The sequence below is a fragment of the Galleria mellonella genome, unplaced genomic scaffold, assembly GCF_026898425.1.
Source record: "Galleria mellonella isolate WM207_F2 unplaced genomic scaffold, CSIRO_AGI_GalMel_v1 utg117, whole genome shotgun sequence".
In the NCBI taxonomy this organism is placed as follows: domain Eukaryota; kingdom Metazoa; phylum Arthropoda; class Insecta; order Lepidoptera; family Pyralidae; genus Galleria; species Galleria mellonella.
Genome location: NW_026441980.1, coordinates 8,378,372 through 8,394,524, shown reverse-complemented (window position 1 = coordinate 8,394,524; position 16,153 = coordinate 8,378,372). Strand labels below are relative to the sequence as shown.

Below are 16,153 nucleotides of genomic sequence, written 5' to 3'. Positions count from 1 at the left end.
CTTAATAATTTATTAATTAATTTTAAAATAGGACAGTCTTAAGTCTTATTAAATCATTTGTTGTAAATAATATTTTATTACGTAACAACGTTTAAAGGAAATGTTCGATACTAAGGCAGATAACATTTGCATTTTTTCTATTTCATAGAGATCATTATACGCAAAATATGGTCAATTCAGTGGTACTAGTTAACTAAATATCAATTTATACATTACTATACTTGTATGGTTTTAACAATTTTTATTTCTTGACTAATATTTTGACCGTAAGTAAGTGTAGGTAGGATTATGACATTAATATTACTATATTTAATTTTTACTATCAGCGTAGCTAGTTACTATTTTTATTTCTCCCCAAGTAATATATAAGAAAATTTTTTCTTTAAAATTTTTTTAAAAGTCTGATTACTATAGAAAAATCGCTTCTAAAAGTATTTTGACAATGCCAGTTATCTCCGGCTTTGTGGCCGAGTTAATACTGCATCGTAAATATGTATTTATTTGCTATATTGACATACTAAATAGCAACTTGATTAATGAAACTAAATTTCAAATGCGACATCGAGATTCCTAAAAACAACTACATCGCCAATGTTAAAAGTATCGACCAAGCGTGCGAATTCCCGTTCTTCCTTACTTCTTCGATTTTTATTCTGTGTAAACGTGCTAAAAGCATATACTTTTATTGCTTGTCTGCATTTGTGAACAATTTTGTACGTTGTTCTTGCTTTTTTCCTTTAGTTTAAACCTACTTGGTTCTAGCTAGCTTTTGTTTTGTATTTTTCGTTATTTTGCTCTAATCTTAGTTTAAACTATCTATATCTAACTTTGCATTTTCTTAACCGCTATTTAAAACTACCGATATGTGAATATCCTTTTGAGAGTGAGAGGGATGTTAGAACTAGCGGTCCTGTCAGTTTCACTTTCATGCGGTCTCCTCTGGAAACCGTAGTTGTTAATTTCTGGTGAAGTCATAGGCTGCCTGACCTTAATTCATCCTCATTTACTATTGCCATCATTCCCTGATACACTACCACTGTATACCAATACTGTAAATGGGTTTAGAATTATAATAATATTTTTATTCCATGAAAAAAGATAAAAATATTTCTTTTTTATGTGAAATACAGCTATCTAATTAGTTGTCTATACTAGTCGTAGCATATTATGTTCAAATTGTAATAGAAAAAGTAAGTTTTGTAACTCTGTAGTGTTTCGAGACCAAAAAAAAATCATAAAGAAATTCTTATGTGACCAATCACAAAAAGCATACATCTCAGGACTATGTTCAGTTTGCGATTCACTTTAACCCAGTTTATTTTTCTTTTTTAGGTACCATGAAAGTCAAGAATGGAGCTAGTGATGTGCAAGTGTAGGTGGCGAACTAGCTATAGTTAGATTGATGTGTGTTCTGGGACTGATCGTAAGCTGCCGAAGTTGCAAGACAAATAAGTGAAGTGACTTATATGAGACAAGTTTGGACTAACACAAAACAAGTGGCATGGAGTTAATACCATCGACTGGAGGCCGCATATATGTGGCATTCTTTGCAACTATCTTCTGGGGAATGGGTGAGTTAATTCATATTGTACAACAAATATATACCAAATATATAGTACGAAATACAGCTAAAAATATCTATTTGGTAAATATTTACAAACAATATACTATTAATATTAATATAAATAAATTTTAATATAATATAATGTTATATAGCCAACAATAAAACCGTAAAACATTAATTTAATCTTGGGATGGCGGTAGTGGTATTTCTTTGTCAAATTAGATAATGTGGCATACATATATATATTCTATATAAAAAATAAATAAAAATTTACTTTTAATAATAAGAGGTTATCAAACCTTAAAACCCTAAACACATAACTATAATTAGATCTTTATAGTGAACATTCGATCATTTGGCCAAATTAATAAATGTTCTTTCGAAACCATAAAATCCTTAATAAACTGACTAATTTCATTAAAATTGATGAAAATTAGACAAAATATATAAATTATTTTGATATATAGATGGTTTTTACTATACAATACCTTCCAAGTACTGATTAAATTAATTACAAGTAGATTTTATCATAATAAATATTTTAAAAAGGAAATGTATCAGTTTTTGTTTTACGATATTGATTTATTATGATTACGATAGTTGGTAAATATGTTTTTACGTTTGACACTCAATTTCGTTTAAATAGCTAAATGGGTTTGATTGAAATTTGGTACACAAGTAGGTTATATAGCATATGTTATAACACATAGACTTTATATATTAATACGGGAGGGAAAAGCTGAAAGAAATAGTAAATATATAATAAGCTGAAAGAAATAAAAAGGAATATACATTTTAAAAGTAATGCAGCTTGCTAGCTCAACCTAAGTATTGTTCGCGTAGATTGAAATAAAAATATCCTATCTATTGATATGTTATATCAAGAAATTATTAATTTCCATAAATACCTATATCCATCACGTTTCGTTCAAAATAAAAAGCATAAAGATATATAGGCATGACTGAGTACCTATATCCAGATATATATTTATATATAGGTACAAACATCTTTATATATTTTCCCATTTATGATATCAATGGCGTTCAATCAGTTCTATTAGCAGCGTTGTTGTTAATAAAACAGGCGTATTTTGTATCATAACCAATGAAGGCACAAAATAAGCATTGAAATTCGATATCCGTCGTAGTATTGTAAGCTACAGTAAATATTGCTCAGTTATTATTGTTAAATGGTGTTTTGTATACATTTTATTAATAGGTAGGTATTAAATATCTTACTAATATAATAAAATTGTAACTAGACGATGTTTGTGCATAGGAGATATTAAAGAAAAATCGCTATGATTGGTTTTAATAAGAGTTGGTTTTCTTGTTCGCCCAAAACTATAATTTTTAGAATGTTTATATGTCTGCATGTGTATTTGTTCCGTGTATATATATCCACAAAAATACTGTATTATATTTAATGCAGTTTTACAGTTGTACTTCTCAAGGAATAATATAATAAAAAGGAATAATAACCTTTGACTTTTTTTATCTTATTAGACCAATCTTTAATAATACTGTAAATATGAGAGTAAATTTATTTGTTTTTTATTTTGACATTTTAACTCAACCAATTGTAAATGAAAATTGTAATGAAATTTCGTACATATTGTACAAGGATAATAGCTACTTTTTATCTCAGGCTACACTCGTATGTCTAGATTTTGCACAAACAGCCACATCTCGTGTCGTACATGTATTAATATACAGTATAGTAAAGAAGAGGCCTATGTTCAGCAATGAACAGTTAAGGGCTGACATGATGATATGATGATATGATGATCGTATCAGGAAAAATTACAATATCGAATGTATTAATAATAAAAGTGTTGATTTTTCGTAGCTATTTAAAATAAACATCAGATATATACTTAAAAAACAAGATTTGTTTAAATACCTATATAATTTTATAATAATTTTTGATGATGGTAAATATTCCTTTTTATACAAAATTAAATAAAATTATTCCACGAAGTACGGCTTTTATCTTCAAAGGATTCTATTTTTTATACTTTCCGCACTTTTAAAATTGTATAATTTGCTTGTGCCTTTTATGAAAAATCCTTTGCTCTGACTACTACAAAACGTTAATTTTATATTTACTCATAAATGGTTTAGAAATTACAGTTTATTAATAAATAATATTACAAAGTGTTTATTGAAATGAAACTTCTTTATAGAAAGATAAAATTCATGAAACATTGGTAACAACTTTCCACATTTATTACTTTTCACTCTAGTTTTAATTGTTCTAATAATTTAGAGCACATTCAGATTTTGAGATTAAAAAACTGATAACATAATATGGAATTACTTATTTTTTTCACATGAACTTATGAATAAATTATTTAGGAAAAAGATTATTTTACTAAAATGTCATGTCAGTTATGATAAAGCGAAACTGCCTTCAAATATTAATTTGAAAACAATCTGTGCTGGTCTCTCTCAGTATCAACATATACTTTCCAATCGACCTCAAAAAGAAAGAGATTCACAATTTGGTTGTTTTTTTTTATGTATGTTACTTCATAATTTCGTTAGTTCTTTTGAAAAATTATTATTTTATCTGAAAGGATAATTTACAGATTAGTTTTATAGAAATTTTATGAAGATTGGTCCATGAGTTTAGTTTTTAAACTAAAATAACTGGTTTTGTCACCATTAAAGTCGGATCTTTTTGTGGTATACAACATTTTTTAATCGTTTGTAGCGAGTGGTTAATATATGTATGTGTCTCTTTTATAAATTAAATGATATTTTTTATGTGTTCGAGATTGTTACGTGATATCTGAAAAAAAATCTCAACATTAGTTTTAAATTGACTCTGACAAACATACAAATAAAAAAACATACAAACAAACAGGTTTTTGTATTTTATGCACGAAAAATTATTAATTCACTCTTGCGCCACCTGCCCATTTCTATCTGTTCTCCTTTAACCAAAGGTTGTCTGTAAGAGATTGCCCTAGCGATAAGACCGCCTTTTGTACCTTTATGTGTATATTTTAATCTGTATTTTTGTTACTGTATTTCACTTGAATTATTCACGTGTCATTGTATATTTTTATTTATGGTGCAATAAAGAGTTAAATAAATAAACAAATCTATTTTTCTACACAAAACTAACAACTTCGGTCATGAAGAAATAAACAGAGGAATTGAAAATCACCTACTCTTTCATTTTCCGTTGTGCGTATAATTGTTGTATTTACTTATTATGTTTAACGCCAACTCCAGATCAAGGTGTTTCTAATTTGATAAATAATCGGTAGTTTCACAGATTTTTGTTTGTTTTTTATTAATTATAAATTTTATTTATAAAAGAGATATGAAAAATAGAAAAAAAAAATTATGTCATGTCACAACATAAAGGCGATTTTGGTAATATTATTTTCTACGATTATGAAATACGAAAGATTTTATATAGCGTACATTATGTTATAACAGTAGATAATTGCATAAGATTTTTAGGGCATTACTTATCATTCGGTTGGGTGAAGTTTATTCATTCCGTAGTCGTGCGGTACCGGTATAGAATCGGCCACCCCTTTCTTTCCCATGGGTGTTGTAGGAGGCGACTAAGGGGACTTAATGGTCGAGGAATGGACAGCAGCGGCCCACTTTAAACATATATATTATATAGCAAAGCCTATCCGCCTGGTGGTTGCCAAACCGCCTAACACGCATGGCAACCACTGGCAAAACTCCCTTATGGGGGAGGTCTACGTTTAGCAGCGGACAGTTAACGGCTGATATTATGATGATGATTCACCCCATATGTATTTTAGCTTAAGAGCTAAAATACATATGGGGTAATAATGGGGTTTGAAGCATACTCACAGGGTAGTCAAATAATAAATATTATCAATAATATGTACATACAAAAAGATTACAGTTAGTATAGGGCTTATTGAATAATTTACCAGAGGGAGACTTTGTACAAAAGTCGATTGCTTGGGTACCTCTGTCCCATTCGTGTTTCTACCGTGAAGCACTGCTCATGTCTATAGGCGACTGTTACCACATTCCATCAGGTGGATCGTCAGCTTGTTTGCCATTCTAAGTTGTATAAAAAAAAAAATAAGAAGTAGATCTCTTGCTTTATATTTAATTAAAACATTTTTTTTCTTGATAGACCGCAGTTATTCTAGATTGATTAAATTTGCCTTTTAGACAGTCAACGAGGTATGTGAGTGTATATTGCTATCAAGAATACCATCTATTTTCATACAAACATACAAATTCAAAAAAGGCTTGGCAAAAAATCAACCATAAAAAAAAACCAAGTAAGACATCGACCACCGTGATGGCGCTTTTATTCTATCATAAAATTATAGCTACCCTTTTGGTTGGCCACATTCAAGTCGTATTTTTTATATGGCCTACTAATCATATAAAATAGTTATTTTTTTACTAGTCCTCTGACATTAATTAATATTTTATTAACAATAAAATGTAAAAATAGTAGAATATATTTTACTTTACTCTGATTTAATATAAGAAATTGACTTGAAATGTTATTCGAGAGATTTATTTGAATTTCTAATAAAAGAATATTTAACTAAATGGAATCAATTAATTTTTATAAAAAAATAATTACTGTCTTTAGATATTAAGTCAAAAAGATACCTCAACGTTGTTGAATTTGAGAGAGAGATTAAGGGTGTAATCTCAATATTAAGGTAGGTAAATATAAATATCAATCGCTCCGGAAAATTTGCCTTCATCATTTCTGCCTGAAAAAATATCTACCGTAGATATAAATGGATATTATTATTACGAAAAGCAGACCCTCTAGTATCAGTAGCAGTCTTATCCGAGCCAAGGTGAGGAAGCGGCGCTGCTCCTTTAAATATCAATTGCGATTGTGCCTCCTTTGTGCTACGACCTTTTCTGTGTTTCAATCAAATAATGAATCTTCGAAACAGGCCTATATCTTAAAAGGAATGTTTTTGCACAAATGCCGGGACCGTGATATCGCTAGCAATAAGGGAATATTGACTTTCTATATATCCATTTTAAGTACGGTCGTTTCCTTAGCTATTTCAATTTTAACTTTATTTCTAATAAGCTGCATCCCTCGGCTTTACCTGCGTGAATTAGGTTAGAAATTATATTATCCGCTTTTATACCAAATTTCACTTAAGTATATAACAAATATACAAACATCATTACAAACTTTTATTTTTTCAGTAAGGACAAGTTGTGGCCATGCTTTCGTTCGGGTGTACTATGTATAATAATCTTTTATTACGATTACAATACAAAATTATTTCATACTTTTATTTTTTAATGTCATCTATTTATAAAATATATAGCACAGTCAATACTATATTAAAACAATAATTTAACCACATTGTGCAATGCTGAAAATTTGCTATAGCTTATACATTATGTTATATATCTTAATACGCTGTAAAAATTTCAATGTGAAATAACCATGTAAATACAAACACATAAATAGTTTCATAAACCAGTTTTGGTTTAATGCCATATTGTATAAAATACATCTTAAAAGTGTTGAATATTAAAGCTTTGGCTTCATTGTGATATTATTGTATGTAAAAAATATGTTATAATTAAATATTTTATAATAAATTAAGCATTTTTACATAAAAAAAATATACAATATAAACGTAAATTGGGCTTTGCAGAATTTACACTAAGGCAAATAAGTAACTCTATAAAACATACTCGTGAGTATAAACAACATATTCTAAATATATTACTGACTCCTTTGATCTCAAATAAAGTACTATACTCATATCTTTCTATCCATACTTACGTATATGTTGCGAATCGTAACATAAATGCGTTGATAGTTTGATATTGTTGCAGAATTATAAAAATATGTTTACGGAAAATGCTAGCAATTAGAACTATAAAAATCAATATAAAAATTAAAATGACCTTTAATTTGATACTTTTTTAGCACGGTATCTAACCATTGTATATATTTGTCTAGAACGGTAATCAGAGAAACGAACTTAAAACAAGTATGCGATTAGAGCAATTTTTCTCTATTTGTTTAAAATTCGAAAGCTGTTCTTGACAAAACTTTACACAAAACTTGGGAATTAAAAGGGCTTATTACAAAGCAAAATTCAAAAGTAATCCGTTTTGACTCTCGCCTCGCGTAGGGTAAAATGAACCAAACTCTGACTCGTAAAAACTTTTGAAGTTTTAAGAACGTAGCTAGCTGTCTTGAATAGCGATAGCCAATTCTATTCTTTGTGTAAAAAGTGTACATAAGTACTAGCTGTTTCTCGCATTTTGTCTGCCCATATTAGTACACAAAGTATTCTGTATATTAAATTAATATATAACGTATCCATATACCAAATTTCATTGAAGTTCATTCAGCCTTTAAAGCATGATTGAGTAACAAACGTCTGTATAAACTTTCACATTTATAATATTATATCAATTATAATGTTTTATTTTTATATCTTATAATTTATAAATAGCTAACAGCAATTACAGCGCTCACCGATTTCTATGTTAACCTTGAACCTTCAGCATCAATTTTTTAGTGTTCACTGCGGAATTCCCGATAGGATTAAACAGAACCATTACTAAAAAGGTCTTACTTAAATACAGACAGGTAAGTTTATGGATATAAAGGCCCTTTTAGAGCACTGCGGTGTGATTATGCGTCACAGGAACGATGTTCTACAATAATGCGACGTGACGATACAACATACTAATATAAACGTCCACATCCAACATCATAATGAAAAGAGATTTCTTGTAAAATGTACAGTTACGTACAATAATTATACGTTTGCTTAACTAGTTGAACCCAAATAATTTATATTATAATCAGTCATTGTTATTTGTAATATAACATGTTCGGATTGTTCCATATAAAATGTGGACATGCTGATGGAAATGTAGCGCGTAATGCAATATATTTCACATTTGCACGTTGCGACAGGGCATCAAAATTTCTATGGCACTATATTGTAATATATTGAAGTGAACAATAACTTTATTGTATCGCTCACGTGAGTCATTATGTAAAATATCCTATGTTTTAAGGTATATAATATACAAATAACGTAGCTGTGTGCCAAATTTCTTTAAAATCACATTTTAATAGTAGTAGGGCTGTTTTGTTTAATTTCTTATCAATGTTACAAAGCATCACTCACGTAAGTATACATATAATTCTTAATTACATTTCTTCATTATTCATAAATGTATTAGGATTTAAAAAGATTACTTTTACCTAATATAAGTACCCAACTATACATACATATTATAATAGTTTTCCTCGGCCCCTGGTTTTTGGATCGATCAAGTTCATACATACCTAATAAACCATTTCTCAAATACTCATAATTGTTCAATGCGATTAATCTTAGCCGTAAGTCTTTCAGGTAAAAAGTAGATCCAAAATACTGAACTTTGAACATAAATGGGTTGAGACCTATTAAAACCAATATAAAAATATCCACAGAGATTTTATTGTTCAATTTATTAAAAGCCTCAAGTCTAACTCTTTGATGAAAGTTCGACCTTTCAGTATATACCTGCTTTTAACAAATATTTCTGTGAAGTTCATTCGTACATTTGATTTGATTTCTATTTTATAAAATAATATATAGCAAATGAAGAGGACAAAGATTTATTTTTTATTTTGTTTACAAATAAGTAGTAGAATTATTTAATTTTATATTTAACAATATACTAGAATGCTGTTTTTATACACATACCGAAAATAAATATTAAAACAAAAATGTATTAGGTATATTTTAATGTAATATAAAATATTTATTAAGTGATCAAAATATAACAGGCAGAAATTCCTCAAGATATTGGAATGAAGAATTTATTAAGTATATTATAGGAAACATTTATAAGATTTTAATATTACAATTTTGAATGACATAGTTGATTAATAATAACATTCGATTATTTAACAGCGAATTTCTCAGTTATTGCTTACTTGCAATAATAAAAAGAATAATTTATCTCACAGTCGGTATATTAAATAAAATAAATTGAAAATCTAAAAGTTTGTAAAGATGTTTGGATGTTTACATGTTTGTTAATGGCTGAAAGGATTGGATTGATATTTAATAAATATACTCGTAAATTCCTATCATATATTATCCATCGTCATATTCCTACTTAACATGCAAAGTAATTGTTGTTCATAAGTCAAACAATACATTACCTTTTTTTATTTACTAAATACTATATATCTCTTAATACATAAATTGGATATGATAATTATATATCTAATTATTTTGCAGTTAAACACGTGGTTTGTTGTATTATACATATTACAGGCACGTTTTTATGTCTACAATTTAAAAAGGAAACAAATGACACACTCCATTTAAAAAGGGGAATACACTCGTTGCTCGTAGCATCTGTCTTGAGATAAATTAATCTCCGTCGTGCAAAGAGCCATTACGGCGGTATTCGTATCACTTATAGCCAGGAAACTACCAATTTCTCTCAGTCAGTGTCAATTGATGCAAACTCGTCTATTCCTTCTCAAAGTATTAGGGTGTATTAATGTGATAAGTATACTATTTATTTTTTGGTACGGAAAAAAATATTGTTTTATAATTCTATTTATTAAATTACATATTTAATAATCTTTGTGTGCGCCTTTAATTACATGTCACAATATTTTTTATATTTCAATTATTATACAAACGGCAACATTTATCATTTATATATAACTATATTTATTACAATATACGTTCTTTCCGAAGCAGAACCTACAAAAGAACTAAATAAAAAGCTCTTTAGGAGATGAACTTACAAAGTACTCAGTGGTAATTTTTTTTTATGCTACTTAGAATGGCAACCAAGCTGACGGTCCACCTGATAGAAAATAGTAACCATCGCCTATACACATGAGCAGCACCATGGGCATAACAGAGTATACTGTTTCGCCCATGATACCCCCATGCGTTGCCATTTCTGAGGTCTCAGGTGTTATTCCTCTATACTCTGTAAATTCATTGTCATATCTCACCCTTCAAACTGAAACACAACCATGCAAACACAACTGCTTCATGGTAGAAACACGAATGGGACAGAGGTGCCCAAACAAACTACTTTTGTACAAAGTCTCCCTCTGGTAAAAGGTATTAAATTCCGTACTTATCCTAATCTATCCTACGTAAAAATTTATATTCTGGTACTCAGTTATTTCGATAAAACATTAATTACTCAGTCAGTGTCTTTATAATAACAAATAAATAAAATAAGTAGTTATTAACTATATTGAAACGGAATAGAATAGAAAATAAAAGGTGGTCTTACAAAAGATCCAGAGAAAAACAGAAAAGGTAGGTAAGCAGGTGGTGATAAGTTACCATATGACAACAATATGCCATTATCAATATCACTTTTTATTGGTGACTGTTTAGACATTCTATTCTATTATTAATAAATTTATATAATATTATTAATATTTTATTATAGATAATTATTAGACTTTATATTCAATTAATATTAATTTTATCATGGTGCAACTATCATTATAATGGGGAGTTAATAATTTGTAATAGAGTGAGGAAATGAGGAAATGAACAACTTTTTTATTAGAGCAGGATAGCTAGATATAGAAAAATAAACAACTGTATTACGGACAAAGCAGAATAGTTTCATTTTGGCTAATATAAGATCGATAGCCCATTTCTCTTAAAGAAATGTATTTCTTACATAATACCACAAAAAAGATAACCATGTTATTATATATTTCCTCAACATTCTGCGCAACAAATTTTGAAATAATGTCACGAAAAATATGAAACCAACAATACTCTTGATTTAGTTGGATTTTGTTATTTGAAATTCTACATTTTACGATCCTCTTCACAGATACAGAATTTAGAAGTATATTGTAGCTTTTTTGATAAAAGCTTTTGGGTACAGCGATATAGTATGTACCTATGAAATTTCAGGCTGTGGAAACTATATGCGCTTGTTCATCATTAATTTATTATCATTATTGATAGTTTTAGGTAAGATTAAGCCTATGTCTGACCATCTTATCATTCTTGATTAAATTTAAAACCGCGGGAGGTAATTTTATGATTCTTAGAATGACAAACAAGGTGACGATATAGGCATAAACAGTATCATGAGAATTACAGAATATATACAATTACAGTTGTATAAAGCCATTCTTAGCTTTGTGATTATATATCTGTTTCATCATTGGAACCCCATCCTTTATATCAAATCACACTAGTCAGCTTATGTCAAATGCTTTATTAAACCAGTGATAATAGGGCGCCAAAACAAAAATCAGATAATTGGAAATAAAAAAATTAATATTCTAAAACCAAATTCTCTTATTAGAGAGAAATTAATCCTACGCGTGTTCAAAATTGTAAATAATGTTACACTTAAATTTATTTATAATTTAAATAAGCAAAATATTGATAATTTGTAAAAGTAAATAAGAGAAAATAGTAAAGTTACAAGTAGTTAATTATCAATTACATTCGTGATAAGTGAAAAAATAAGAAAATCAACTTGTTTCCACATTTGGACTAGGCAAAATGTCATCTTGTTGGTAATCCGTCTCTTTGCTATACGAACAATATTTGTGTGATGGGAAAATCATCTTTTTTGAGTGACTCAACACTTACCTCAAATTATCAGTAGTTTCAATAATCACCTGATGATGATGAACAATGTGATAGAAAAAAAGATAGAAATGAATAGTTTTTAGATGTAATGAAGATATTTCAGTATTTTATAATTTTTGTTTTTATTTCATATTACTTAGGTATGTAATTTTTTTATTGTAATTTATATATCTAATACTATGTCCTATAGCAGGGAATGCTGAAAAATTGGTCGCAGCTCACATTATAATTATGTAATGTTTATAATCTTGCTTCAAAATGCATGACAGATTGGTGATCATTTATTGTTAAAAGTTTCGGTAAGCACACATTATAATTTATGTAATAACTACCGTTTCAATTTACGTGTAATTAAATAAAAATGATATGGTGATGATTTAGTTAGAAGTATTTAATTAATAAAGTCAAGGTAAAAATTAATTACTTACTATTATTTTATTTAGTTCTGACACTATTATTAGATATGTGTGCGACCTGACCCTTGTAGAAGAGCCCACCGCAAGCTACCGAGTACAATATAGAACCCCTGGAGATGGACAGATAACGCTATTCAAATAAAATAAAGCGGTATAACGTTATCGTCACACGGGGTTGGTCCATGTAGTTCGTATATAGATACGAGGTAGTTTACTATCGCTGTGTCAATCAGCACTTAACAATTATATATGTAATTTATTATTGTAAAGCGTAGTCGATATTAAAAAAGCAAATCTTATTACAGCTATCACAGTATTAATACAAAATTGATAATAATAATTTTAATATAATAACTACGGGTTTAATAATTTTGTCTTTTAAAAAACATAAATAATTTAAAAAAATAATAAAATATATGCTATATGATTTTGCTATATGTTTAATATATTTCAAACACTTCAAATATATATATTTTATATATTTTTTAATGATTGAAAATAGAACAGTAATTATGATTGCGCTATTGATATACGGTTTATGGTATTAGTGACGAAAGAAATTTACATATTATATATATATATATTTACATATATATATATATATATATATATACATATATATATATATATATATATATATATAGTGTCTTTTATGTTGCAAGAAGGATTTATAGGCAACATATAAAATACTCCATATTACTAAAGATTACACTAATGGTTTTCCGCCGATATAATGTTTCCCTGAAGTGATATTAATGTGATTGAGAATTCCTAAAGAGGCAGTTCGTAAACACGTTTTTTGAAAGCTGATAGAGTTGTAGGTTCAAATCGTTAGTAGCTATTTATTTTTTCCATTCGTAAACGTTGAATTCGTTTCAATTAGGTATTTATTTTAATAAAAAAATTGTTAAAACCATTTAAAACTTATGAAAAAAGTTACTTAGATTATGCCGATAAACTATAATCCGTATCATCATCAACAACGAGTATTTAGAAAGATATAGTCAAACGTCAAACGGTTTTATAGTAGTTACCTACATTTGTTTTATCAAAGAACATCAATTTGTTAGAAATAATATCGTTAATAAATTTCAAATAATTCTTATTTTATTATGACAGCATACATTAATCTCATTATTCCTCCTTTTGCTATTTTCTTGTTATTCGGATACAGTGCATAAAATATATAATACAAGTATGTATTGCACTCTGCATCTGGGGGTCTACTATGAAATGAAATTCCGAATTTTCGGGCTCAATTTCGTGTTTTTGTTCGTACCAAAATCGACCCTATAAATGTAGCCTAACATTTCATTTGTCATAAATCCTACCATAAAAGTAAAAAGGAACGATACTTTAGCATTTTTAATATTTTTAAACGGTATGTATCAAGTAATTTTAACATCAAATTTTTGTTTCGTTCGATTCGAAATTTCGGAAAACATTTCATGGTGGGCTATCTGAAATAAATTTTACATATAATTTTACATATTTGAAATAAATACATAATAGGTAACATGTAATTATATTAATATTATACAAAATGAAAAGGTAAACTTCTAAGTCACGTCACGACAGTTCTAAGACAGGTGGCTTGAATTTGAATATAGTTTATTAAGCTCCGAACTTCAGGAGCAAGTAACGAAATATGGTAGCAAGTACACAGTTATACCTATATATTAAATCCTAAGTTATATCCTGCGATTATCTATTCCTTCGTTTCTAAAATTGATCCAAATAGTGCTGATATCATCATATCAGCATTTAATTGTCCACTGCCTAACATAAGCCTTCCTCTTGGGGGATTTTGCCAGTAGTTGCCATGCTTGATAAATGGATTGGCAACCACAGTCAGGCTTTAAAGATGTTTTAAGAGGGACGCTGCTGCCCATCTCTTAGTCGGCTCTTATGACACCCACGGGATAGGAAGGGGTGGCCTATTGTATGCCGGGATCACACGGCTTATATATGCTGCTGTAATATGGATCAATAAATGGTTAAATGTAAATGTATATATATACCTACCTACTTATAAAATCGTTGGCATACCACTGTGAACTTACGTATATAATCGAAGCAACGTATATACACACATACAATCTTATTAAAAAAGAGCATATTTTGTTTTATTCATATTGTATTGTTATTATTATTCAAATTTTTAATTTTGTAACTATATACATATTATTATGTATGTATATGTATTTATTTATATGGATATGTATTTATTACATATTTAATGTATTTATATATTAAAATATATATATATATATATATATATATATATATATATATACGAGGTTTGTCCGGAAAGTACGTATAAAAGTTTTTTAAAAATTTTATTTTACAATTATTCAGGTAAATCAATTTTATCCCCTTCAAAGTACTCCCCCTGTGACATAATGCACTTGTGCCAACGCCGTTTCCACTGTGAGAAGGCTCCTTGAAAGTCCTCTGGTTGTAGGTTTCTCAGCTGCCCCGTCGTAGCTTTTTTTATCTCATTTATGTCCCCCAAATGCCGCCCCCGAAGTACCAATTTGGTTTTTGGGAACAAGAAGAAGTCACACGGGGCCAAATCCGGCGAATAGGGGGGTGTTCGGTCACCGTAATGGAATTTTTACTCAAAAACTCACGGACAACAAGAGAGGTGTGGGCAGGGGCATTGTCGTGGTGAAGAATCCAACGCCCCTCTCGCGCCAATTCTGGACGAACTCGTGCCACACGAGCTTTGAGGCGTCTGAGCACATCGACGTAGAATTTTCCATCAACTGTCTGGCCTGGAGGGACGAATTCTTGATGGACAATCCCCCGAACATCGAAAAAAACAATCAACATTGTCTCGGCCCTCTCTGAATCTTTTTAGCCACTTGTGGACGGTTGGTTCCTTCACAGCATCATCCCCATAAACTGTTCTGAGATCGGCAAAAATTTCACGGCCATTCTTGCCGAGTTTCGAGAGAAACTTGATTACGACGCGCTGCTCTTCAACGGAAGCGGGCTCCATGCCGACGGGGTTTCGTTAAGAGGTAACTTCACAGATGGCGTGACAAGCCAGTTCGCACCGCACGGCGGTCAGACCAGAACTGAAGCATTGTTAGGGACATAAGGAAGGGGTCCTGCGCTTACCTGGCCTCCCCACTCCTCTTTCTCGCATTCCAGAACACTTTTATACGAACTTTCCGGACAGACCTCGTATATATATATATATATATATATATATATATATATATATATATATATATATATATATATATATATAAATTTATTTAAGTATCTATTAGTAATTTAAAATGTACACATTATTGTACGTATGCATATCTCTATATGTATTTAAAAACTGTTAAACTGTATAATTACTCTTCTCCTTCCAAAGGTTGCCTGAAAGAGATCGCTCTTAGCGTTAAGACCGCTTATTGTTTTCTTTGTGTAATATTCTCTTGTATTTGTTTGTATTTATAATAAATTTACTAAGTAATCTTATGTAGGAAATACTAAGGAGTTTTTATCTATATATTTATCTATTATAATTAATACCCATGTCT

The 16,153-nt window shown here is 29.3% G+C and overlaps 1 protein-coding gene across 1 annotated transcript in view; it reads left to right on the top strand.

The window, feature by feature from the left end:
- LOC113511772 (uncharacterized) overlaps positions 1-16,153 on the top strand; it is a 56,448-nt gene that overhangs the window by 19,414 nt on the left and 20,881 nt on the right. Inside the window, exon 2 of the mRNA XM_052897504.1 lies at positions 1,333-1,571. Within this exon, the coding sequence (XP_052753464.1) occupies positions 1,502-1,571 (70 nt within the window). The 5' untranslated portion in view covers positions 1,333-1,501. The remainder of the gene's footprint in view (positions 1-1,332; positions 1,572-16,153) is intronic.